Raw genomic sequence first — 26,062 nt, 5'->3', positions numbered from 1 at the left:
CCCCCCCCCACCGCCCCCCACCGGCGCCCGGGGGGTGCCCTGAGGGCCGTGAACCAACGTCCCCCACCCCCCCCCCCCCCCCCCCCCGCAGTTTGAGTCCTTGTCTCCTTAGACTAGTGGGCAAGGAAGAGAGAGCACTGGCTTCGGAGTCAGGCCAACTGGGGTTCAAACCTGGGGTTCCTTTCTTGCGATGTGGATTTGGGGACGTTACTTCACCTCCCTGAGCTCAGTCTCCTCCTCAGTGAATCGGGGGTACCATAAGCTTCCTGAGAGGGTCGCTGTGGGGATGGAGAGGACACACGTGCACAGTACCCACAGAGGGCCTGGCACATTTTAAGGATTCAGTGAAGTGCTCCCTCCCACTCTGGAGCCATCAACGGAACTCTTCTGGGGCTGGATCCTGGGGGGCCTGTGCGGGGTTCCCCAGGCACTGCCCTGCTCAGGGCTTGGGTCCTAGGTCCTGGGGGTTGCTGAGACCCTTTCCTCCCCTTCTCCGGGCTGCAGTCTCTGTCTTTCCTCACCTGTCCTTCCTCAGCCGCCAGCCCCGTCCTCTACCCCTACCTGCTCACCTTTCCTTAGTGAGTCTGCTGTGGCTTGTCTCCCTGATCTTTTCCCATACCCATCAGCCCCCAATACACACAGTCCAGACCCCCACCTCCGCTCCTGTGACTTCACACTCAGGCCTGACAACCATGGGGGACGATGAGCTACCAGGAGAGGCATGTTGATGCCCCAGTGCAGGGGTCCCAGGGGCCCCGCTCAGTGCTGAGCATGCAGGGGAGGGGAGGCTTGAGGCTGGGGGTGGCGGGGAGTGGGGAGGCCAGACTTTCCTCAGGCACGGGGCTGGCTTCCGTGGACTTCTCTGTTGGTCGTGCCCTACGGAGGTTTCCACCCTCTGAGCTCCCACTGGTCCCCAACTTAGTCCCGGTCACCTTGTCTGGGGCCTGGGCTCAGTGGCCCTCACGCAGGATGGGTGCCCTGTAAACATTTGTGAATATTCTGTATGAACCAAAAGGCAAGAAGCCGGTATGGTTTGGGGAAGTGCTCTCGGTCCAGGCTCTGTACCCCATGGCGGCCCCCACCTCTCTGGATCTCAGGCCCACTCTCTTGGCTGCATGTGGGGGGCAGGCAAGCTCACCGGCCTCCTCGGGCAGGTGACACTGTCCAGCAAAGGCATGGCTGAGAGATGTGCATTGCAAAGCTGTGAAGTGCCACGGAGCTGGGCCGGTGGTGGTCACAGGTGTTCTAGAAAGAGTGAACCGTTCCTCCTTCCCGGTTCCTCACCTCTACCTCCTTGTCCCCAGGACCAGGGCACCGTGGGGGTGATCTTTAACGTGGGCACGGACGACATTACCATCGACGAGCCCAACGCCATCGTGAGCGACGGCAAATACCACGTGGTGCGCTTCACTCGAAGTGGCGGCAACGCCACCCTGCAGGTGGACAGCTGGCCGGTCAATGAGCGGTACCCGGCAGGTAGGCGGCGCCGGCGGGCGGAGGAGGTGCTGTGGGTGGGGCGGGGCGGGCAGGGCGGCCTCTGATAGGGTCGCTGCCTGCACCGGGGCGGGGCTAAGCGGAGATGTTTCCGGCTGGGGGCGGGGCCGAGGGAACCGCGTGGCTAGTTGGGACGCGGGCGGGGGCGTGGCTGAAGAGAAAGGTTGGGATTTGCAAGGGCGAGCTAGTCCTCGGTGGTGGGAGTTTGTGGGCTAGGAGGGCAAGGGCAGAGCTGAGCTGGGAAGGCTGCGAGGCCAGGGCCCAGGTGGAGCTGGGGGAGAAAAGAAGAGGAAGAAGGGGAGAAGTAGGGAGAGTCTGACTCGATGGAGGAAAGAATAGGTTTAGAAGTGAGGGACAGGCAGAAATGGGGAGGCAGATGCAGAAACCAAAAAGAGAAGATCCATAAGTAACCCAGAATATATCTTGGCGAGGAGGCAGGCTTGTCCCCAAGGACAGAGCCAAGGAACGAACCAAGGTCTCTACAGACAGCAGATCGTAGATCCATATCAGGAGACCTAGATAAAGGAAGAGAAGTGACCACAGAGAGGCAGAGAAAAGGAACCCGTGTCTCAGGGAATAGGGGACATGGTGAAAGGGAGAGAAGGCCAAATGACAAGAGTGCCAGCACATTCCACGAACCTTCACTGGCAACCTCCTAGGCATCAGGTCCTGTGCCAGAGACACCGGGGAGCAGGACACGGCCTCTGCTTGCAGGGAGCTCGCAGTCTAGGAGGGGTGAGCACAGCAACCAGACCCAGTTTCAACAGTGTGACAGCTGTGGTGGCCCAGGACAAACCAAGGTCTGAGGAGCACGGGGAGAGAAGGGGATGAGGACATGCGAGGAATGAGGAGGCAGAGAAAGAGCCTCAGAGTGAGGGGGCAGCCAGGGGAGGGGTGATGGAGAGATATGGAAATAGTCACCGAGACAAGAGCAAAGACAGAGGCAGCTCCCCAAGTGAGGCAGAGAGATATATGGAGACGTGGTGGCACAGACCCAACCAGCGGGAGAGGAGGTGGACAGAGCCTCGGGAGGGAGAGGAAGAGAGCCCAGTGCGGGAGATTGAGAGGGTGGGGGAAACAGAACCACTGCAGGGGAACACTGCAGAAACGTAGACATGCGGAGGTATAATATGGCTGAGTGACCCTGCATAGTCACACACACGGGGGCGACCGAGGAGAAGCGAGAGCATGTGCAGCCTCGGTCCCTCTCCGAGGCAGAAGTGACAGCCGAGGCGGGGGCTGCCCCACCCCGACTGAGGAGGGCGTGGGCAGAAGGACAGGGAAAAGTGCAGGTGTGCACACCCTCACGGGCCCGCTTACGCCGTCGTAAAGACGCCGGTGGAGATTCCCAGCTCCCAGTCACGCAGGCTTGTCCCCAACATTCTGGAAAAAAAAAAAAAAGAGAACCACGTGGCCCGAGAAATACAGAGGGTGATGGACACACAGGCCAACCACGGACACACGGGTGACTGCAAATACTCGGATGGTCAGACAGACGTAAGAGAAACGAAAGTCCTGCAGAGGGGTGCCAGCCTACCCCAAGGTTCTGGGCGCCTGAGGGGCCATGCAGGTGCACAGACACTCCCATGTGACAGCTGGCACGTGCACAGGCCAGGCCATGTAGGTATGACTGCCCTGTGATCATCAGTCTCCTCTCTCTCTCTCTCTGTCTCACACACACACACACACACACACACACACACACACACACAGGAGGGCAACCTTTGTAGCAGCGAGGACATCGGCCTCGGCTGAACAGAGCCGGGCTGGGAGAACATGAAGGTTTCACCACGTCGAGCCATGACTTGGGTCCAGAACTCTTCCCTCGGAGCCTAGCAGGCCAGAGGCCAGGTTGGAGGACTCGTGTCTGCCCTTCCTCTGCTCAGGGACCCCTGGCTGGGGGTGGGGAAGACAGCCCGTCCCCTGGCTGCGGCGTGAGGGCGGACGGTCTGCAAAAGCCGAGGGTGTCACCCCCAGCGATGCGAAGCAGGCTGGGTTAGTGGAGTGCATGGGCCCAGAGCCTGGGCCTTCCAGACTTTCCGGAAGCCCAGAGACTCAGCTCTTGGACTCTGAGTCAGCAGGGCCAGACTTTGAATCCTGGATCTCCTGATGACAAGCTGTGTGGCCTTGGGTGGGTCGTCCAGCCTCTCTGAATCTGTTTCCACCTCTGAGAGGTAGGGATCATGCACGCTTCATAGCGATACTGAGAGAATTCTGTCCGATGACCCAACGAAGGCACCAGAATGGTATAGAGGAGGCGCTCAACAAACAGAACTTCGGTTAGAATTGTTACGTGCTTCGGTGAGAAGGATGTACATTGTTCCCTTCCTCTCAGGACACACACAGGGACAAATACACGGCCACACACACACACAGACACACGCACAAGTATCCCAGTGCAGGTATGTCCCTAAATGCTTCCTGCCCTCCTGCCTCCCTGCCCCTGCATGCGTGGTCCGCCCCTGCTTTCCCTGCCCGACTCCCTTCTGCCCTTCACCTCTCCTCCAGCGTCTTCTTCGGTCCCTCTCACTCCTGTCCCCAGGGTGGGATGCCCTGTGCCACCTCTAGCGGAGCAAAGAACACTGCCGGTTACTTGCCAGTCTCCCGTGCTTGGCTGGGGTCCTCTGTGGGCAAGGGCCAGGCCCTCATCTTTGCATCTCTGATACCCAGCCCCAGGAACAGCTCAAGATGTGTTTGTTGAGTGACTAAACGAGTGAACAATCCATTGTTTACTTAAAACACCAGCGACCTAAATCTGTAGGGAAGGCAAGGTCTCATTTGCCCCAGAAGCACCCAGGGAGGCACCTGCCACGCACGCATGAACACGTGGTGTGCTTGTTCACGAGAGAGGTCCACCGCAGGCCCGGCCCCGGTCTCACCGGGCAGCAAGTGTAGCTGCGCAGTGTGAGATGATCAGAAAAGCACCCCCATAACACGTTATTGAACCCTGTGTGTGGTTTCAGTGGGAAGAGTGGCCAGATTCCCAAAGGAAATCATTTCTACTTCCACTGCTGCAGACTGGAATAATCCACAGCCTGTGGATGCAGGGAGGAACACACAACTCCTAGGCACACTGACAGACCCCTTTCCACAGGCTCACTCTCCCTCCCTCTCCCTCTCCCTCTCCCTCTCCTCCCCCCCCCCCCCCATATACACCCCTTCCCTCCCCATCTCCAAGAACTAGACAATGGTGAGTGGAAAGAGGGACAGGTGGGCACAGCAGGGTTGAGGAAGGGTGGGGTTGGGAATTGGGGAAAGGAGCTAGAAGGAGAAAGGCTAGTGAGTGAGAGGGGTCAGGAGCTGGGCTGGGTCCCCAGGGCAGAAATGAAAGGGGACCTGAGCAGAGACGAGTCTGAGGGTCTCGGAATGCGACTGAGATGGGGAAAGAGAGCCCGAGATGGCAGGGCTGGGTGCACCTGTAGGGAGGGGCCCAGGGCAGGCGGAGAGGGCTGCCAGGGTCTGCGAGATGGCTGTGGAGAAGGGCAGGGGGGCGGGTGGGGCTGCTGGGGGGCGTGTCACCTGTGGTGGGTGGTGGCAGGTAGACAGGATCGTGGGCAGGCTGACAAGGCTGCAGAGCCTGTAGGAGGCGGAGATTAAGGCGGAAGCTGGTGGGGTAGGGGGGTGGGGTGGAGCTGGCAAAAGAAGGTGGAGCGCGGAGCTGAGCACAGAAGGTAAAGGGAGCCCAGATGCCTGGAGAAGTGTTTTAAATCTCACTGTTCAGTGCGAGTGCCGGGCCGCCCCCTAAATGCCGCATAAACCCCACTTAACCCATCCCTCCCCCTTCTAAACCACCCTCTAAACTCAGTAACCAGCTGGGCCACTGAGGCCCCCCACCCCCTAACTTAAACCCGCTAAATGCCCCTCCCTGCCCCCCCACCCCACTTCGGGATGGGGAAGGAAGGTGGGTACCACAGCCCGAGCACAGATAAACCTGTTTAACCTCTGACCTTTGACCTTCCGGCTGCCTTTTCCTTCGGTCCCCTTTCCTTTTCTTCCATGTCCCTGTCTTTTTCTTTGGGTCACTCGTTGCCCCCAGGGTGGGGCCGGCTCCGGATGGGAGCCTAGGGAGGGGACACGGGAGGACGGGGGACCCAGCGTTTCTTCTCCCGCCTTGGGTGGACCTTCCCCCCCCTTTCCGTTGGATGTCGCTGCTTACTCTGAGTCTCCTGAGAAACGCGTAATTACTTTTCTAACTCCTTTGGACTTCGCCGCCTGAGAAACCTACTGTCTTTCTAAACTTTTCCAAGGAAACTTTGATAACGAGCGCCTGGCGATTGCTAGACAGAGAATCCCCTACCGGCTTGGTCGAGTAGTAGATGAGTGGCTGCTCGACAAAGGTAATTAACCAGAATTAATTAATTAATTAATTAATTAACTTTAAAAACACTATCTTAAAGGTGCAGAGCTCTCTCTTTCCCCACCGTGCCTTCCCCATCGCCCGCCCCTTAGCGAGGGACTGATTTTCCCACCGGGATGCCCCCTTCCCCTCTGGAGTCAGTAGTCTGTGTCTTTAGAGGGGTGGTTTTGGACAAGGGTGGGGTTTTTCTCAGAAGAGGGCTTCTTCCAAACCTGGCATGGGCTGGGATAATCCATGGGATTCCTGGACCATCCCGGTAGAGCAGGCTGGAACGCAGATCAGATGGGGAGGGAGGTTTCCCAAAGGGCCAGCAGCCAGGGCAGCCTGCACTGCACTTAGGAGCAGGAAGGCTCTGGGAAGCAGGAAGTGCTGACCCTAGGATCCAAAGGGAGGGTAGGAAGGCTTCACCAGGGTCCTCGAAGGAGGAAAAGAAAGAGTGAGGGCCTGCCATCCTACTGGAAAGACCCCCCAAGAGAATGGCTCCGGGGCACTGTCTCTGGAATGGGCCCACGTTGGTCCAGAAGGCCTCTTAGAAGGAGCAGAGGCGAGGGCAGGGGGCCTACTAGGAGGTAGGGGCAGGGGCAGGTGTGTCCCACAAGGGTTTCTGTGTGTGCCGAGCTGATGAGGAAGACAGAACAGGCTAGCTGAGAGGCCACATGTAGCGAGGCACTGCTGGGTGTGAGGGAGAAGGCCACTTGTTGCCAAGGGAAGTTGGGGCCAAGGGCAAAGCCATCCCATTCCCTTCGGAGAGGGGGCGAGCTCTGTACCTCTAAGGCTAAACTCTAGGGGGGCAGTAGAAGTGTTAAACCCCCACCTAACCAGCTGATAACTGTGCTTTTAAATGTCCACTGGGGCCTGCCCCAGCTAAAACCCCCAGATGTCCCCTCCAGCCCCCCACACAGCCAGTGGGGACTAAACATGCTGATAACCAGATGTGATAAATCCGTAACAGGACAAAAAGTTAAAGGGACTGTAACAGACATCGCTAAAACCTACAGCCCCCAGCCGCACTGGGTTGCTGTCTCCAGCGGGGCGAACTTTAACCCTTTGAGGAGTTCACGGCGGGCAGGGCCACAGGGGCCGAGTTCGCTAACCTATGTAGCTTCTTCTCAATCACCCACTTCCCTCTCCCAGAATCAGAGAGGCCAGGGGAGCAGCCTGGGCTGAGGCTGGGACAACTTGTGACCCCCCAGGAGGCAGAGCTGGATGGGCCCTGGTCGGGGGGGGGGGGGGTGGTTGGGTAGGGAGCGGGGCTTGCAGATCAGGTGAGGGTGAACCCCAGCCGTCCTTTCCTAGCTGCGTGGTCACCCCTTCTCTGGAGACCTCAGTTTCCTCTCCTGGAAAGTGAAAGATGGGGCAAAACGCTCTGGTATTTCCCAGAGTGTGGAAGGGGGGAGCGCACCTGTTGCCTCAAGACTTCCAGAAGGACAGGGAGAGTGAGCCCGCTCAGCCTACCTCCCGAGGGGTGCTGGGGAGAATGAGATGAAGTAAGGAAGCGGGAAGGTATTTGAGAACAAGATCTGGGCATTGTTGGAGGGATGCTTTTACTGTCAGCATCTGGCACGTGGTGGGTGTGCGATAGATATTTCTCGAATGAATCAATTTCCAGTTCCAAACCATGTCCGGTGAAGCCTAAGTCCCGTGAGATGCTTCCCGAGAGAGAGATTTGTGGGAAAACGAGCCTGGGAAGTGCTGGCTCCTGTTCCCGCCTCTCGGAGCTGCAGATGGACATTGGTCTCACAAAGGTTCTGGGAAGTCGTGTGAGAGAGAAAGAAACCTGCTGTTTCGGGGTGAAGTGGTCGCTTCCCAAACTGGTTTGACCACTATACACATTTCCTGTCCGTTTTCCTCCTAATTCTTACGGTGGGGAATATTCTTGGGAGGAGATAGTCCTTAAAGGGCTTCCCCGGGTCTGGTATTCTAGCTGCTACTGACTAGTTCTCAGCTTTGGTTGCCTCCGGCTCCCCCCGACCACTGTAAGATGGTGACTCTGTCCAGGGCTGAGTAAGGTGCCAGGCGGCCAGAGGGCGCCGGAGGAGGAGGAGAGGCTGAGCAGAGGGCCAGGCAGACGCATCCCGCGCCCGGTCACTGGCTAGAGGCCAGACAGATGGCCGCGCGGCCCGGGGAACCCGTGTTTCCAAAGAGGGGTGTTTCACAAGTCGGACTGTCCTCAGCCCAGGTTTCGGGGGCAGGGCTTTCAGGCACCTAACTCTAAACCAGATCTTTAACGAGGCACTAACCAGAGGCTAACAAGGGCTAAGCCAGGTCTTAAACCCCCCCGGCGCCAGCAGCTGAAGGTCCCGGGGGCAGGGGGCAATGTAGTGGTTCCTCTGCCCCCCGCTTCCCCCAAATAAGCAACACCAAAACCAAAGTTAAATCTAAACTTAAACATAATAAATGTCTTTTCTAAAAACCAAACCAAAGCAACAAACTCAGAGGGTTAAACCGACCCCCAGATCCACTAAAACCAAAAAGAACCGCCAAACCCCACCCAGGTGGGAATTCTGAGGTCTAACTGCTGAGCGAGGAGCGAGATTGGAGCTGGAGCGGTTTTTTGGGCTGTCAGCGAGCGAAGCAAGGTCCCTTTAACGTTTTCCACCTCTGTGCCTGCACATCCTGGCGGGGAGGAAGGCCTCTGCTCTCCAGGGCCTGGTCCCCGGGCAGTGGCTGGGCCTTGGAGGGGGGAGGAGAGAGGGGAGCCTGGCCAGAGGTCAGAGGGCTTGGTGGTGGCTGGCAGGGCAGAGTGAGGTCACCCTCACGCACGCCGGCCCTCCTCCCACGCACCGTCCTGACCTCTGGCACCTCGGTGTCGCCTCCCACTCTGCTTTGACACGCGCTGACCACTCAGCCTGGCAGTCTCCTTCTCTGTCTCTGCCTCTTTGTCTGCTCTGTCTGCTGCTTCCGAGGGCTCCATGGCTCGGGGCTGGACACTGGGTGTGGGACGTTTGGGGGAGCAGAGGGAGAAGATGGGGATCAAATTGAGGGAAGGGAAAGAAGGGGGGGGCGATGCCCCTGGAGCAGGAGAGGAGAGGGGGATGGGAATATCAGAGGCATGAGCATGGTGGGGACAGGGGGGAGCTGGGCTCCCTTTCCCAGCCCATGTGTGCCTTGGGGACCCTCCCCCTCTGGGGTCCCCACCTGGCTGGGCTAGGGGCTGTGGCTGACAAGGACTTTCCCTTTGGTGTCTGCCCCTTCCTCGTTTCTCCTACCCGCCACCCCCACCCCCTTGCTGATTTCCGTCTCCACTCCTCTTTCCTTCCCTTGGCTTCCCTCTGTTCTCCCATCCTGTTCTGATCTCTCCCCACTGCCCGTCCCTCCTCTGTCACCCCTACCAATCCCCCCGCCCGCCAGGCCGCCAGCTGACCATCTTCAACAGCCAGGCTGCCATCAAGATCGGGGGCCGGGACCAGGGCCGTCCCTTCCAGGGCCAGGTGTCCGGCCTCTACTACAATGGGCTCAAGGTGCTGGCGCTGGCCGCCGAGAGCGACCCCAATGTGCGGACCGAGGGCCACCTGCGCCTGGTGGGGGAGGGGCCGTCCGTGCTGCTCAGCGCGGAGACCACGGCCACCACCCTGCTGGCCGACATGGCCACCACCATCATGGAGACCACCACCACCATGGCCACCACTACCACGCGCCGGGGCCGCTCCCCCACACTGAGGGACAGCACCACCCAGGTGAGGGCCTTTTGGGCTGACGGACAAGGAGTGAGACTTTGGCTGGGGGAGAGGGCCGATGCCTACGTAGCCACCGGGGCGCCCCAGGGAGGGCCTGGGGGGTCTGGCGGGATCCCGGAGACTGCCACCTCATCCCCGTCACAGTGATGGGTCGGGTGAGGTGGGAAAGGTCTCCTTCCGCGAAGCGGCCTTTGCCCTGGTGACCAGGGATGCTGTATATGGGAGGGTGGGCACTGTTTCTAGGGACCACTCCCAGGGCTAAGGGGGAGTTTGGTACTCCAGCTAGACCAGGGAAGACCGCCCTACCCAAGAGGGAGGAAGTCTGGACTGGGGTGAGGGTGGAATGAGCCCATCTGCCTGCCCCATAACAAAGGCCATGCCCAGTGCTGTGTGGGCAGCGAGAGAGAGATGGATGGAGCCAGGATAGCATTGCTCTGGGCAGGGCACGTAGGTGACGGCCCTGGAGGGGCTAGAAGCCCAGCTGGTGGCGGCCCCGCCTCTGGAGGCTGGTGGAGGCCCGGAGCGGCGTCTCCCTGATTGCTGGTGCCCTCGCAGTGGGACCGCAAGCCCGTCCTCCGCCTGCGACCGTGAGCAGGTGCCACCGCGTAGCAGGCCTCAGTGCCCTCTATGGCTGTGGGTGTGAGGGGGTGTGGGTACAGACAGTTGCCTGGTGCTTTACCCCCACACTGCCTGCCTCGCCTGCTCAGGTGCTCTCTCTAGATCAGGTCAAGCCCAAGTGACTTGAGTTTATCTTCTCTTATACCTGGAGGGGGTGGTACCTGGGGGTGAGGCTGTGCTGGGGCAGGACAGGCCCGGCTTTGCTGGTGCCAAAAGCCAACGGAGCACGCGTGACTCACAGAGGCAACTTGGGGGCCTGGCTGAGTTTTCCAGCTCTTGCCATCAATGACTGTCGGCCCAGGGAGGGATCACACCTGGCATGGTAGACCTTATTTAATCACCCTGTCCCCGCGGCCCGAGCCACCTCTGTCCCTCATTGCCCGTGGCTGTCGGGCCTCTGTGCCTGGAGAGAGCGCTGTCCTCCCCGGGGCGAGGGAGAGGTCGGGGGGGGGGGGGGGGGGCGGCCAGGGGGCCGCGCCCCGGGTCCACCGCCAGCCTGCCTTCAGCGTCTGTAAATGAGGGCCGGACTCGATGAGCACTAAATCCCCTCCTCCCTCCCAGTCCGTGTGTAGGGGGGCCTGGCACTGGCTGACGGCCTCATCCAGGCACGAGCGAGAAGTCTGCACCCCCTTCCCCTCTGCCTTTGTTGCCAAGAGAAGCTGGGGGACCCGAATGCCAGACCTTGCCCCAGGGAGCGGGGAGCCCCGGGAGAAAGGCCTGGCCCTACCCAAGATTGGGCAGTGACTGTGTCCGGCGCCCATGGGCAAGACAGGCCCACCAGTCTCAGTGGGAGGGAGATGGGCAGGCCATCCAGGTGGAAGAGAGGTGGGGGGGGGGGCCCCAGGGGCCACAGCTGTGCTGGAGAAGCCCCCGCAGGACGGACTGGTGCTGAGGGGCCAGGGTGCAGAAGGAAAATCAGTGATCTGAAGATGGGGGGGTGGGGGGAGGGGCAGGGTGGAGAAGAGGCACCTCTCCCCACCCCAGACTCCTCCCACCCTTGACCTTCAGCAGCCTTCTCCCCACATCCCGCAGTCTCCTGGGCTCCCTTCCCGCCTGGACTCTGGGTTTCCCTGCTTGGGTCTCCTCCCCAGCGCACCCTGAGCGCACTCCCCTCCCCACCCCTTACATTTCGCTCATCTTGGGGATTCTCTTTCTCTGCAATCAGGAGGAGAGAAAATGCTGACAAAGTCGCCTCCAGTTGTCATGGCAACCACAGCCCTAATTATTGTGTGCAGCCTGGTTCCGGGCTCTGGGAAGGGGGCTGGGAGAGAGATGGGGGTGGGGGGGGGTAGTGAGGGTGGAGCCAAGAACCACCCCCCCCCCCAACCCCCCACCCTAGGCCCTGCTCCCCCTCTCTGCCTGTGCTGGCCTCCGGTGGCCCCCACGCCTTATCTCCCCCCTGCCCCGGGTCCCCTTGCTCCAGCCCTGCACCCCCAGGTCCAACGTCAGCCTCCCTGGCTTCCTAGAAATAAAAGACACAACATGTGCTGGCTCACCGACCCCCCAGGAGCCGGGCAGCTGCTGCAGGGCGGGTGCTGTCCAGCCTCGCTCTGCACATCCGGCGGAAGGGAGGCCCTCGGCCATCCAGCCACAGGCCAGGGTGTGTGTCTTAGCCCAGGACCCGTCTCCTGTGTGGTCCCACTCAAGAGGTGGCTTTGGGACCTGTTGACCCACCCGCGAACCTTCTTCTCCCCCCCGCCCCACCCTTCCTCTCGCCCCCAGAACACAGATGACCTCTTGGTGGCCTCTGCTGAGTGTCCGAGTGACGACGAGGACCTGGAGGAGTGTGAGCCCAGTACTGGTGAGTGCCTTTCCCCCCTCCCCTGCCCCGGGCCCGGGTGACGCTGATGGGAGGGGGGCGACTGTCCCTGCCACCTGGCCCAAGCCCACGGGGCCTGCTGCCAGGCCTTCACTTGCCCTGATAGCTTCCTCTGCCTTCCTGCCATTCCCCTCCAGGTCCCTCCAATTGTCCCTCTGGCAAGGCCGTTTCTGGCCTTCTGGTACCCCAGCCCTCCGAGTTAGTGAGGTCCTTAGCTTGGGATCCTGGGGTCGAGGGCCAAGGAATGCTGGGAGGGAAAGAGGGGGACTTTTCCCCGAGAAAGATGAATAACTACAGCTCCCATGAGTCTTTATGGGGTGCGAGCTGGGGGTGGGGTAGGAGGGGGAGCACAGACCTAGGAACTACAATTCCCATCAGCTCTTGAGTCCAGAACTACAACTCCCATCAGCTCTTGGGTCCAGAACTGCAACTCCCATCAGTCCCTGAGGCCTGATTTTCCCTGGGTCAGTAGTAGAGGAGACCTCCGCTGGATCCAGAACCCTCCTCATTCCCAGTCTCAGAGAGGTGGCCAGACACTCTGCCAGGCCAAGCTGGGGCACTTATGCCACACGGCAGCTCTGTGCCAGGCAGTGAGTGGGCTGGGGCGGGGCGGGGTAGGAGATGTGCCCCTGGCCAGACACGTGACCCCTGAGGAGCTTGGGACCTGAGGTCTGGTCTAGATTTCTAGAGGGGCAGTTGCTCCAACAGGAGAGCAGGTGCTGGGAGGAAAGGCTTCCCGGGGGTGGCATTCCAGGCCTCTGCTGGATCCTTCCAGCTGGAGAGCTGGGCTCGGCCCCAGCGAGAGACCAGGTTGGCAAAGCAAGGGTGGGCCTCGAGTGCCAACTGAGAAGTGCGGGGTATGGAGTGGCACAGTGGGTGCGAGGGCTGCTCAGCTGAGCAGATTGGGGGTGGCTGAGAGGAGCCAGGGGGAGGGAAGGCCTGAGGAGCTGAGGTCCTGGTGCTTACGGCTGGCAGCGGGAACGGAGGAAGGACTGAATGTGGCCAGGTTTCCCAGGAAGGGATCGTGGGACCCGGTGGTGGCCTGGATGAGCTTGTGGGAACCTCATCCCTTGCTTGGGTTTCCAGAGACTTCTGGTTACCTTGCAGTGGGTAGCAGCTGGGCTCTGGAGGTTGGGGCAGATGCCTGCGGGGTTGGCGACGGTGATGGGGTCAGGGGAGGGGGGCAGTCTCGCTGGGGCATAGCTTGTGAATCCAGCCTGGCGGGGGCGGTCTGCCAGTCCCAGAGGAGACGCTCAAGCTGAGGGTAGGCTGCAACCATGGAAGGGGTGTGGGGAGAGCAAGAAACACCACGGAGCCTTGGGGCAGAGGCTCAGGTTCCAGAGACCAATGGCAGGGGGAGAGTCGGGGCACAGGCCCCCAGACCCCACAGGCCAGAGCTGAAGAGCGTTGTTTGGTGGTCCGGGGCCCTGAGGCGCGTGGGGGAGCTGCAGGCTGTTGGGCTGCAAAGGCCTCCCCATCCACAGCCGAGAGCTGGTGCTTTCTGGAACAGACGCCGTCCACTGCGGGGAGGCCCCTCTGCTGGGGGGGGCCATCTGGCTGCATCCCACTAGGCGATCTCAGCTCAGGGACGCACCTTCATGCTCTGCCGTTGCTTTGGGAGGTTCTGGGCATCTGGCAGCTTCCACGCAGCACTCTCCCCCTCAACCCTGCTTTACCTCCTCTACCCAGTCGGTTACTGGGGTTTCCCGTATATGGAAGCAGCTCCCCTAGCCCGGACCTGCCGAAAGGGGCCGTGATGATCAGCTCCACGAGAGCCCTGGGATAGGACTCCGGGGACACAGGGCTGTGTGGGTCTTGAGAAAAGGGCACTTGGCCCCATCACATGTGTTTGCACGCATGTGCTCACTCTGGGGGGTGGGGGGGAGGGACTATGGGGTGAGAGGAGGGGTCTGCTCTCCCTGGACCCCGTGGAGAGGAGTGTGGGGCCACACGGCCACCGCGCAGGGACAGGCAGTGCATACTGGGCCACACCGGGGCCACACACTCCCCGAGGTTCGAACTTTCCAGCCGCCACCTGGAGTCTTGTCAGGGGCCTGGATGTGACGGACGCTGAGTCGCTGAGTGCGTGCACCGGTTGGCCGAGCTCCCTTAGGCTGTGTTGGGATGAGGGAGTAAAGGGGAGCTGAGGTAGGCAGGTCGGCCGCCCTCCCTGGATCAGAGGGCCAAGCCCCTGAGGGGAGGGTGGAGGGTAGAGGAGGACTAGAAGCCGGGGGTGGGGGGGGAGGGTAGGGAGAGTCTGGTGGACAGCCTGGCACCGGGCTTTGAAAATAAGGGCAGAGCGTACGCGTAAGCCTCCAGAGGAGACCGACAGAAGCCAGAGGTTCTTCTCCAGGTGTGCATGGCACGTGTGTGTATTTTCATACACACACCCGTCCCATATGCTTCAGGTTGGAGTTTTATCCTGATGGGAGGCCAGGCAAAGACCAAGATGACTCCAGAGCCCCTCAGGCTGATCTAGACCATGCCACCCTCCCCGTCTACCGAGAAAAGGGACTCCAGCCAGAGACCCTCTTGTGCCCCGGGTGCAGGGAGGCTTTTCTCTAGCACAGGGCCGGGCCTCCTTGGGCTCCGAGGTCAGTGTTAGAGGAGGAGGCAGCCTGGCTAGAGACAGTGGCTACCCAGGGACTGACCCCAGGGACCCCAGGCCGTTGGCATCCCTCCCACCTGCCAGATCCTCCTCCCTGGGTCCAGATGTCAAGCCTGGGATCATCCCCACTCGCTTTCCACCCTTCCTGTCCACTCGGGCCCCTTCCCAGACCCCAGGCCCCACTCCTCCTTCCCGTAGCTCGGTGAGATCATCGTCCAACGTGGTTATTTCACGTGAGGTTGCCAAGCCAGTCAAAGAAGGGTATGGATTGATGGGCCCTGTGTTTTCATTCTTTTGAGAGGGAGTGCCTTCAGCGGGGGCGTGCTCTGCATCGTGGGGAATGTGGCCCACCACCCCTCGCTGTCTTCGCCAGCCTGACCCGCACATTAGGGTATGGTGCCCTGTGGGGACTTGAGTTTGCACCCCTTGAGGCACCGAGGAAGGGCGCACACGGACTCAGATCCACAGCGGCACACGTTTACATGCGTGCACACGTGTCTGACCAGGGGCGCACGCACGTACATCCGTGCACACACACTTAGGGATCTACCAGCAAGCTCACGCACACCCACTCACACAGGTGTGAATACGTTCAAACCTAGACGGTCACAGGCCGTTCGCACCTCAGACCAAAAGAGGCGCACACACGCTTAGATCTAAAGAGACACACGTGTCGTCCATAACACACAGACACACGGCTACTGAGACCCACAGAAGCACAGACCCATACAGCCGCGTGTCACGGCTCCACCCAAGTCCACACTCATGTTCAGGCCTCCGGTGTCCTGCCAGTAAGTTCGCACAAACCCATACAGGTGCCTGGTCTTACACAGACGCATGCTTACATTCATACCCACGTGTTCAGAGACACACACACGCACACACACACTCGGAGACACGTACATTCAGATTCACACATGCTTGGAGACATACACATGGTCGGACCCTTCAGGGCATACACACTCGTACGGAGTCCTGCAGTGGTGTTTACACGTGCACACACACACACACACACACACACACACACACACACTGGCCCGCACGGGCACCCACGGGCACCCACGGATACCGATGCACTTACTCGTATGCTCAGATGTCCACTTACTCGTATGCTCAGATGTCCACATGAGCTGCTCACAGATGGGCTCGTATCCTCAGGCCCTCAGGCCGCACATACGTGTTCAGACCCAATAAAACGCATGCCTCTGTGTTCACACACAGGTGAGCACATGCCGCTGTTCAGACCCCCGAGGGCACACACATGCGCGAGCACTCAGATTCATATAAGCCCCCCACGTGGCTCAGACCCACAGAGCCAGCTCGTGCGCTTACCCCGTGTAGGCACGACCCTTCGGAGGCTTTGCGCCCATGCATACGTACGGGAGACCCTCAGCGGCTTAACCCCACAGACGCGGGCGCGCGCGCGCTCAGACCCACACATCTAGCTCAGAATTCACAGAAGCACAAATGAGCTCACATTCCAGAGTTTCTTAAGATAACACCAGTTGCCATAATAGATCAACTCCACAGCACCTGTGGTTTAATACCTAGAAATTTATTTCTCCTCTACCAGCACTCACCCAGGGCCTGGCCTTCCGTCTGGAAGCCACACTGTCCCCACCAGGTGAGGTCCCGAGTTGCGGAAGGTGACCCACGGTGGGGTCACGCGCGGGTGGGTTCTACGGGCCAGGGTGGAGACGGGAGCTCATTGCTTGCGACGATTCTGCCCGCGGCCATCCGGAGCTCAGTCTTCTGGCCCCGGCTCAGCTTCCAGGAAGGCTGGGAGGTATGGCCTTGCCGTGCCCCCGGGGAGGAAGCAGAAACAGATGCGGTGACCAGACCAGCTAGCGATTTCTGTGTCCAGTGTGGCCTCTGGGTCACCAACAGTCCATTTCACTCTTTCTCACACCCGCAGAGCACGCCTCCCCCCGCCCCCCAAGGGAGACACCCTGAAGCCTCACCCCCTCAGGGCTGTCACCGCAAAGGGGAGGGTGTCTGGGAGATGGCGGCCCGCTTGGCTGGGTCCAGACTTGCTCCTGGGTGTCCACATGTGGTCTGGATCCCCGTGAACTAAAAGGGTAATCGATCTCACGGACCACACAGCTCAGCCCAGCCCCGAATCCAGTGGGCCAGAGTCAGCCATCACAGTAAAACCTGTCATGCAAAAAAAGAGAGGAATGGAAAACCCCCCAAGACCCCTAGTTCTAAGCCTTGAGGAAATCCAGCCCCCCCTGCAGTGGGTGAGACTCTACCCCTGCGGTGGGGAACTTTCTTCCCTAACCCCCGTCCTCTACTGTCTTCGAGAAACTCCCTCTCCTTGGTTTGTGGCCCTGGTGCTGCCCCTGTGAAGGGCCTCCCAGTTCTTATCCTCCGTGGCCTCCTCGGAAGTGGGTGTTGGGAAAACGTCCTCCTTGGGGACTCGGCCCACTTCCTGCCCCTGCATATTTGGGGGCCCAGAGGTGGTTTCTCAGGCTCCAGCAGTCAAAGCGGCTGCCCTCAGAGTTCTTTCCCAGACACACTTGCGAAGCCCGTTTATTTCCATGTTGCTCTGATCATGGAATCAGAGCCTGTCTCTTCATTTAGCGATGACGCTTCTGAAGGCCTTCGAAACAGCAGGTGGGGAGGCCACACCCTCCATCTGATCTGTGAGGCGAAGCCGAGGCCTCCTTGTGCAGGTAGACATCTCACGGGGTCATTGTCCCTCACAGCCATCTTTGGTCTCTCTCGCGATTTGTAGTTTGGAAGCATCGGCTCTCTGGATGCTTGGCAAGCCCCGCGTTTCCGGGCTCTCTGTTGCCTTCATCTCTGCTTGCAAAGCCCCCACTCACTCTTGCCTAACTCAGTCTTCTTATGATGCATTACTGAAAGCCGAAAGGAAAGGCCGGCATCGTCACCCCAACTTCCCTGGCACATTCCCTTGGGGCCTCAGCCTCCGCCGGCGCACGCTCTGCCCCGTAGGGCATCACAAGCAGAGGCTGGAACCCAGTGTCCCGCATCGTACGCTGCTTCATCTTTCCAGCCCTTTCCCTGGCTTGTTACCTGAAGCCCACGGGTTTTGGGGGCGCACAGGTCTGGTTCGGCATCCGTACTTGTGAAGGCAACATGTGTTTCTGTAACAGATAACCCCCAGATCTCAGTGGTTTCTTCCAGGGAAGCATCTCACTCAAGTGAAAGCCCACCAGGGTGCTTCCCCATCAGCAGGTGGCTCCGCCCCAAGGGGCGCTTTGGGAATCCAGCCTCCTTCCCTCCTGGTAGCTCCTCCGGACTCAGCAGGCAGTTTGCGAGGTCACTGGAAGAAGGGGAAAGGGCACGCACCCGGGAGACTTTCCCAGGCGGCTACTAGCAGCGGCCCCTGCTCAGTCATACGGCCACACCTACTTGTAAGGGGTGCTGGGAAATGTAGTCTTGCAGCCCAGGATAAGGAGACCATGAGTTTGGGGAAAGAGGCATTCACAGAGGCCTGCCTCACACGCTGGGACCCACGGGGGCATGCTCACAGGCTCTCGGTGGGGCATGCACGCATGCGCACAGGAGTTCAGACCCAGGCTCAGAAGCAGGTGGACCCAGGCACAGCCAGGGGCTCGCTTACACGCACGCGTCTGTGCAGATTCCCTGACGCTCACGTGCTCGGATCCGTTGAGGTTCGTGTGCACACGATGCCCAGGTGCACAGGAACAGACTCTGAGGGGTGCGTTCCTGCACACACACACACACGCACACACACACACACACACACACACACACACACACACACGATACGCATCCGCTCTGACCTTGAATCCGCCTTGACGCTTGCCATTGGCTGCGCTGGTGTTTCCGAGTGGGGCGGGGCGCCATCTTCCAGGTCACCGCACGCAGTTGGGCACAGGTTGTTGTCTACTGGAACAGGTGAGTAAGGGCTGAAATCTAGCCAGTGCTCTCTGCTCACCAAGCTGCGTGTCCTGGTCCCTGGAGCAGGGCTGTGGCCTCCAGGAAGCCAGAGTACCTTTTTCTAATTGTGTAAAGAGAAGCTATTCACCAAGTCGTGTGCGTGCAGGTCTGTGGCCACACTGAGGGGCTGCCTTTTTGCGAACCCACACGAAACGCCCTGTGGGCTAGTGGCTTTCTTGCTGTCACAGCCTGGGCAGGCACCCCGCGCTGGCGGACGGGGCCTCAGCCAGCCGATTGCTCAGTCTGTGACACTCAACCTCAGTGCTAGGTGCTCTTTTGGGAGTAGGCACGTCCTGCTTGGGTGGGAATGGGGTTCTTGGGTACATTTCCAGGCAGGAGTCGCTGTGCCCTGAAGGCAGAAAGGGCTCAGCTTGCTGGTCTCCTTGGCCAGAATGGCATTCTCTCTACTAAGTGGGACTGACATGTCCTGGCATTCAACTTAGGAGTTGGGTGGGGGGTGGGGGGGCTTCTGTGATCCGTGCTCCTGTGAGTATTTCCCAAGTGCTGTAGCTGCCTGAGGTGGGGGAGGGGTGGGAAGTCCTTCTCAGACTCCCGGGAGCACCCCATCCCAATGTACAGCCTTGTAGAGCTGGACCCGGGGTCCCAGGCACCCCAAGTCTTCCTCAAACGCCCAGTGGGAAGGGGAGCCCCTGGTTGGACTTTCACAGTGAGGAGTCTCTGAGGGGTCCTCCCTTCCTCCAGAGCCTGCTAACTCCTCGCCAGGACAAGCTTGCTGGACCCTGGGCCAGTGAACGAACGACCCCAGGGAAACCCAGTGCCCTATGTTACATGCGGCTTGCCCGCCACAGAGCCAGTACGGCTTTGATCGAATGTGGGGGAAGGAAGACAGCGCGGGGTCCTGACAGCGTGTTATCTTGTGGGGACAGCAGGAGCTGTGGGGTGAGGAGACGGAAGCTGGGGTGCAGGGCCATGAGAAGGGGGGGCACCGAGGGGCAGTTGTGGTGGTGCGGAGGATGTGGGTGAGAGCGGGACACCCTCAGGAGACGCCGTCAAAGCCTTGGACAGAGAAGGGCCCAAGGAAAGCTCCCAGAGAAGCTGGGGGACACAGGGACGGGGCTGAGACCCAGATATGGAGGCAGGACACAGCTGGGGTTGAAGGGCAGGGACAAGAGTCAAGGTGACCAGGCCTGGGAGGGCTCTGGAGCCTGGGAGACGCTCGCTGCACAGGGGGACCTTGGGGGGCCTGTGTGCCCCAAGGTCCTAAAGAACCAGTGAGTTGGGACCAAAGGTTGCAGAGGGCTCAGGCTGGGCGGGATTTGTCTGTGGTCCAAGGCCTGAGGCCCTCCTCCCCCACCCCTAGCCTATCTGGGGGCGAGAGGGTAGAGAGACAAGGTCTGTGCCCTGACCGGCCTGATTAACCCCTGCAACCGGTGGCCCCATCCAGCATCGAAGGTCGAGATGGTGATGGGTGAGAGCTGGGTCAGGCCGAACTCAGCGGTGCTGCTCTGTGTGGGTCAGGGGAGGAAGGGTGTTCAAAACCCAGTTGTTCTGGCCTGTGAGGGGCTCCCACCCCATCCCCAGATACCTAGCCTGGCCGGGCCCAGAGGAAATGCCTGGTGAGTATTCCTCCCCTTCCCTTGGTCAAAACACGATGAGCCCCCGCACCAGGCCCAGTGCTGGGTGCTAGGGAGATAGACAGATGGGCCTTGAACCTTCCCTAGCAGTGAGCCCAAACCAGAGGCCTTCTTGGGAGAGGAGGTACTTGGCCGGACTCGAAGCACGAGTGAAATATTAGCAGGGGCGAGGTGTTCAGAACAAAAGGCAAAGGTCAGGAAGAGGGCCGGTGGTGTGGCCCAGCAGGGAGAGGAACTGTGCCGTGACGGGACACAGGCTGCCAGCCTCCCCCTAAGAGCTGGGAGCTGGATGTGCCCTTTACCCAGGGACCAGGGTGCTGGGCCATCCATGGTGGGTCCCGGGCTCAGGAGGGGATGGGGAGATCAATTATTCATCCATAGGCAGGAGGTCCACAAGAGCCAGACCTTGGCCTCACCCTGGGCCTGGAGCCCAATGCCCTAATTTTATAGATGAGGAAGCTGAGAGCTTGACAGATGAGGAAGCCCAGAGCGTGACAGAATCTTGTCCGTGGTCACACAGTAATTAATGACAGAACAGGTCTGTGGCCTCCCAGGTTAACAAGCCAAGAGTCAAACAGATTACTGCAGGCATGGGGAGGATGAATCAGGCCTTTCCAGGCTCCTTGTGAGAACTTGACCCTTCCCTTGTGTCTCCGAGAGCCACAGAAAGGACTGGAGAGTCCATTTGTTCACCTTGCCTGATGCAGACACCGAGTGACCTTGGGAAGTCCTCCCCACCCCGGGCCTCAGCATCCTCTTCCATACAAAGCTAACTTTGGACGGTCCCAGCTCCACAGAACATGCTTGTCTGCTTTGGGCTCAGTTTTTCAGTGTGGCTGAGCCCCTGGAGGGCCAGGTGCCCTGGGGCTTCACAATGTGGGGTGCAGGTGAGCCCTGGCCCAGGGGGAGATGGGAGCCTGGTGGGAGGAGCAGCCCGGGGAGCTAGGCAAGGCTACGAGTTCAATGGCAAGATCTTGGCTGTGGCAGGCTAGGGTGGCCAAGGACAGCTCTGCCAGATTTTGCCGGAGCTTGGGATCAGAAGGATCAACAGACACAGAGGCTTAGGGGGCAGGGAGCAGGAGAAGAGATGCCAAGATGTGGCAGTGGCACATGGCCGGGCGTGGCTGCAGTGGGGCAGGCAGGGCCTGGGAGTGGAGCCCCCGGGGTGCTTCCTCTGGAGGGGATAGGGGGCTTAGGGCCCGATCTGTGAAAACCACGCCCTGCAGAGACCAGGGAGAAGCACGCAGATGGGGGCAGGGCTTGGGTGTAGGGCGAGCTAGAGAGGAAATCTCCAGCCCCAACCAGGCCCAGAGGTGTCCCTCTAAGAGGAGAGAGCGCTCCCAGACCTAGACTCCAGCTGGATCTACCCCACACCAGTGGGATGCAGTATTTGCCAGAGGGGCAGTGGGCTGATGGGGCTTGTCAAGTTGTTGACCCCGGGTCTGATGGGAATTGTAGTCTGTGGCCGCCCCCCCCCCCCCCCGGCTCCAAGGGCTAATGGGAGTTGTAGTTCTCACCCTTTGGGGCTGATGGGAATTGCAGTTTATGCCCAGGGTACCACAGTTAAGAGACCTAAGGGAGAAAGGGAGGAGACCTAATCACCGTCCCCCAACCTTCCCGACTAGTCCCCAACCCCACCCCCCCACCCCCCCGCCCCGGGCCCTATATTAGCAAGTGCTTCCTTCCCAGATGGCTGTGTATGTATTTTCTTTTCTTTTTTTGCTTTCTTCTTCTTTCCGTTGTTTTATTATTGTTTTAAGAATAATAAGAGGGCCAGAGGCAGTCCAGCCCTGGTCAGGTCCTGGCGGCCCATGGGGGTTCTGGGGAGGGGGAGGGGGGAAGCCAGTGGGGGTCAGAGGTGGAGGGTGAAGAAAGAGCACGTTGGGGAATTAGGGTTAGCGCAGGAGTCGTGTGTTCCTGTCCACCTCCCTCCCTCCCTCCGTCTCTCCTTCCTTCCTTCCCTCCACGCCCCCTCCCCACCTTCCCACCTCCCTGCCTCCACAGGGCTTCTCACACCCTCTCCCAGAGTCCTATGGGACAAGACCCTCCCCCAGCCTGTGTCTCCTCCTTGCCCACTCTTTCTCATGGACTTTGTCACCTCCCGCCTCAGTTTTCTCGTCTTCCCAAGGCCAGCCTGCAATTAACCTTCAAAGCCGCTTCCCATGACCATCCCCCCCCCAAGTCCTCTCACCCATAATCGATTCCTCCATGGCTGCCAGTACCTCGCTTTCCCCCAAGCCCTCCTTCCCACTGCTCCCTCCTTCCTCCCATGCTGTCACCAAGTGGTGGTAACAGTTTCCCCGAGCGAGCCTGCACTGTGCGGATCTTAGCTTTGTGTTTAACGAGGGGGAGAGGGCACAAGTGAGGGAGGCGAGAGAGCGTACAGGAGGAAGCAAGATGTCCAGAGGGAGAGAAGAGCGAGGGAGGGAGATGCCAAACAGATAGACAGAAAACGTGGTACGGAAAAGTTGTTTTTTCTTATTTTTTCCGGGAGAACCCGCTTACACAGCTCTGTTTGTAATTTTTTTCTTCATGCTAAAATCACACGGCCTATTTGTTGATGTAAGTTGCCTCAATTCCGTGGTATGCTATCTTCTTTTTTAAAAAACAAAAGAAAAAAAAAAAGCAAAAAAAAAGAAAAATCTAAAAAAAAAAAAAACACCCTAAAAGATATTGTTGTTAGGTTTGTTTAAATGCTGCTCCTGTATGTGTTTTTAAGCCTTAAACCAGTAGAGTTTTTTTTTTTTTTCCGTTTCTTTTCGATTTCCTTTCCTTTCTGTTCCTTTTGGTTTCTTAAGACAAACAAAAGACCAAAACCCAGTGAGCCGCAGAGCCCGTGCGTGGGGTGCCCAGGGCATCCGAGCCGCTGCCCGCTTAAAGCGCAGCGCGCCGGCAGGCTGGCGGGCGGGCCCGGCCCGCTCTAGTCTCCGCCAAAGCCAATTGGAACCGATTTGGGTGTGTGAGGCTGTTGTTTCTCTCTCTGTGCCAGCCGCCTGCGCCCTGGGCCCTCGCTGACACCCTCTCTTCTCTCTTCTCTCTCTTGTTCTAGGAGGAGAGTTAATATTGCCCATTATCACGGAGGACTCCCTAGACCCCCCTCCCGTGGCCACCCGATCCCCCTTCGTGCCCCCACCCCCCACCTTCTATCCCTTCCTCACGGGCGTGGGCGCCACCCAAGACACCTTGCCCCCACCCGCGGCCCGCCGCCCGCCCGCCGGGGGCCCGTGCCAGGCCGAGCAGGACGACAGCGACTGCGAAGAGCCCATCGAGGCCTCGGGCTTTGCGTCCGGGGAGGTCTTTGACTCCAGCCTCCCCCCCACGGACGACGAGGACTTTTACACCACCTTTCCCCTGGTCACGGACCGCACCACCCTCCTCTCGCCCCGCAAACCCGCTCCCCGGCCCCACCTCAGGACAGATGGGGCCACGGGCGCCCCCGGGGTGCTGCTGGCCCCCTCCGCCCCGGCCCCCAACCTGCCCGCGGGCAAAATGAACCACCGAGACCCGCTGCAGCCCTTGCTGGAGAACCCGCCCCTGGGGCCTGGGGCCCCCACGTCCTTCGAGCCGCGGAGGCCCCCGCCCCTGCGCCCGGGCGTGACCTCCGCCCCCGGCTTCCCCCATCTGCCCACAGCCAACCCCACGGGCCCCGGGGAGCGGGGCCCGCCCGGCGCGGTGGAGGTGATCCGGGAGTCCAGCAGCACCACGGGCATGGTGGTGGGCATCGTGGCGGCCGCGGCGCTCTGCATCCTCATCCTCCTCTACGCCATGTACAAGTACCGCAACCGCGACGAGGGCTCCTACCAGGTGGACCAGAGCCGGAACTACATCAGTAACTCGGCCCAGAGCAATGGGGCAGTGGTCAAAGAGAAGGCCCCGGCCGCTCCCAAGACGCCCAGCAAGGCCAAGAAGAACAAAGACAAGGAGTACTACGTGTGAGCCCCGGCACCGCGCCCCACTGCCAGCTGCCCCTCCCGGGACGGCCCCGGGAGGCGGGTGCGGCCCTCTCCCCGCCGGGGGCTCTGGGGACCCGCTCCCTGGCTGCCTCAGACTTCTCTCACGAAGAGGAAACGCAAAAAAAAAAAAAAAAAAAAAAAAAAAGGAAAAAAAAAAAAAAGAAAGAAAAGAAAAAGAGGGAAGAAAGAAAGAAAAAAAGAAAGAAAGAAGGAAAAAAGAAAAACAGAAAAGGAAACCCCGTGCTCGTCCCCTTCCTCCTGCCGTCGGGTGCGGCGGCGGCACCGTCAGTCCCGGGGCCTGTCTGTCCCTCTCAGCCCTGCGCCTGCCGGGCAGGGCACGTGCTCACAGCCATGGGTTGATTTATTTTTTTAAGGGGGGGTAGTTTTATTTTGGTGGGGTTGGGCGGGAAGGAAGGCTGGGGGGTTTGTAAAGTGTCCACTCCTCGTCCTGTTTAATTTCCCGCAATTTTTCTTCTGCCCTCTGTCCCTCCTGCCTTCCTTCTCCTCCCAAGCCCTCCGGCCCCCGTCCCAGGCTTGCCGTGTCTCTCGGTCCCCACCCTCCCTCTCTCCACTTCTTTTCTCGTGTGTCTGGTTTCTCCCTTCCTTTCCTACCCTTGGGTTTCCAGAGTCGGTGGGAGAAGGGCGGGCGGGTGGGCCGAGCGGCCCAGCGTTGGGGGGGCGGGGGGGGGCGGGGCGTGGCGGGGCAGTGGGCGTTGCCCCGAGCGCCCCGACTCCGCCCACCAGGAGGAGGCGCTCTTGCCTGGTGCCGCCCAGGGAAGGGGCTCGGGCCGCCGAAGGCCTGTTCTGTTGTGTGCCGCCGGGCGACGTGCATTGATGGGGAAGCTGCTGGAGGAGCAGGGGTGGGGGGCGGGTGGGAGGGGAAAGGCAAATGCAGATATATATTAAAGACAAATAATCTAGATACCGCGAGCAGCGGCCTGTGGCACCCGTTGGGCGCGGGCACCAGGGAAGAGAGAGAGAGCGAGGCATCGCCCGCTGACTGCTGGGGTCACTTCTCTGCCCACGGGCTCCCTGCTCCCCCAGTTTTTTTTCTCTTTGTTAACAAATGTGTCTGAGTCTTGGAAAACACCCCAACCCCGGAAATGTGTGGGAAAAGAAAACAAAAACTTTCCAAATCCAACGGTCCTGTGCAGTTTTTTTCCGGGTGGGTACCGTTGGTTGGGACATTGGTCCTGGCTCTGGCCTGGGGTCTGGGCCCGAATTGTGGCCCATGAGAGCTGGTAAGTAGCCTCCAAAGATTTGGGCCGAGCATGGCTTTGGGCTCCTGGGGGGCGGCTTGTCTTTGTCTCACCCCTATGTCCCTCCTGGCCCCAGGATCGGGCCAGGTAAGCAGCTGGTCTGTGGTCTTGGCTGAGCCCACCCACCTGAGCTCTGGAGGTGATCAGATCACCAGAGGCAAGAGCATCGTGCTGCCTCCTAGTGGCCACTTCGGGCCCACGCCTCTGGGGGCTGCTGGGGTCTTGCTACAGCCCTTGGGGAAGGCGGTGGTGTTCCTGGGTGGCCAGGGCTCCGGCGGCTGAGTGCACATTTGCCCCCAGTTCCGCGCAACTCCAGGGTCTCTGCCTTTTCTGCCTCTCTAGGGATTTGGAACCTAATCTCTGCCGCCCCGCCTACCCACCCCCTCCCGGGCCGGTCTACACCGCCCCAGGCTACACTGCTCGCCCGGCTGACTGTGAGCAGCTCCTGCAGCTGTAGATAGAAGCAGAGCTTCATCCTAGGGCGTTTGCTCCTTCATGGAGACACTGAACAAGCCCACGGTCCCAAACACGCGGAGAGATGGGGCTGGATTTGAAACTCTTAGGTGGGGGCGCCTGGGTGGCGCAGTCGGTTAAGCGTCCGACTTCAGCCAGGTCACGATCTCGCGGTCCGTGAGTTCGAGCCCCGCTGATGGCTCAGAGCCTGGAGCCTGTTTCCGATTCTGTGTCTCCCTCTCTCTCTGCCCGTCCCCCGTTCATGCTCTGTCTCTCTCTGTCCCAAAAATAAATAAACG

The 26,062-nt window shown here is 60.1% G+C and overlaps 1 protein-coding gene across 1 annotated transcript in view; it reads left to right on the top strand.

Annotated features, from left to right (window-relative positions):
* Nucleotides 1–24,196, top strand: part of NRXN2 (neurexin 2) — a gene marked incomplete at its 5' end in the record, with an annotated part of 99,512 nt that extends 75,316 nt beyond the window's left edge. The window contains 5 exons of the mRNA XM_040465792.1: nt 1,305–1,476; nt 5,742–5,831; nt 9,203–9,528; nt 11,869–11,947; nt 23,148–24,196. Of these exons, the coding sequence (XP_040321726.1) occupies nt 1,305–1,476; nt 5,742–5,831; nt 9,203–9,528; nt 11,869–11,947; nt 23,148–24,034 (1,554 nt within the window). The remainder of the gene's footprint in view (nt 1–1,304; nt 1,477–5,741; nt 5,832–9,202; nt 9,529–11,868; nt 11,948–23,147) is intronic.
* Between the last annotated feature and the right edge of the window lie 1,866 nt (nt 24,197–26,062).

Source organism: Herpailurus yagouaroundi, unplaced genomic scaffold, assembly GCF_014898765.1.
Source record: "Herpailurus yagouaroundi ecotype Mexico unplaced genomic scaffold, PumYag 569, whole genome shotgun sequence".
NCBI lineage: Eukaryota > Metazoa > Chordata > Mammalia > Carnivora > Felidae > Herpailurus > Herpailurus yagouaroundi.
This window is presented reverse-complemented; position numbering and strand designations above follow the sequence as displayed.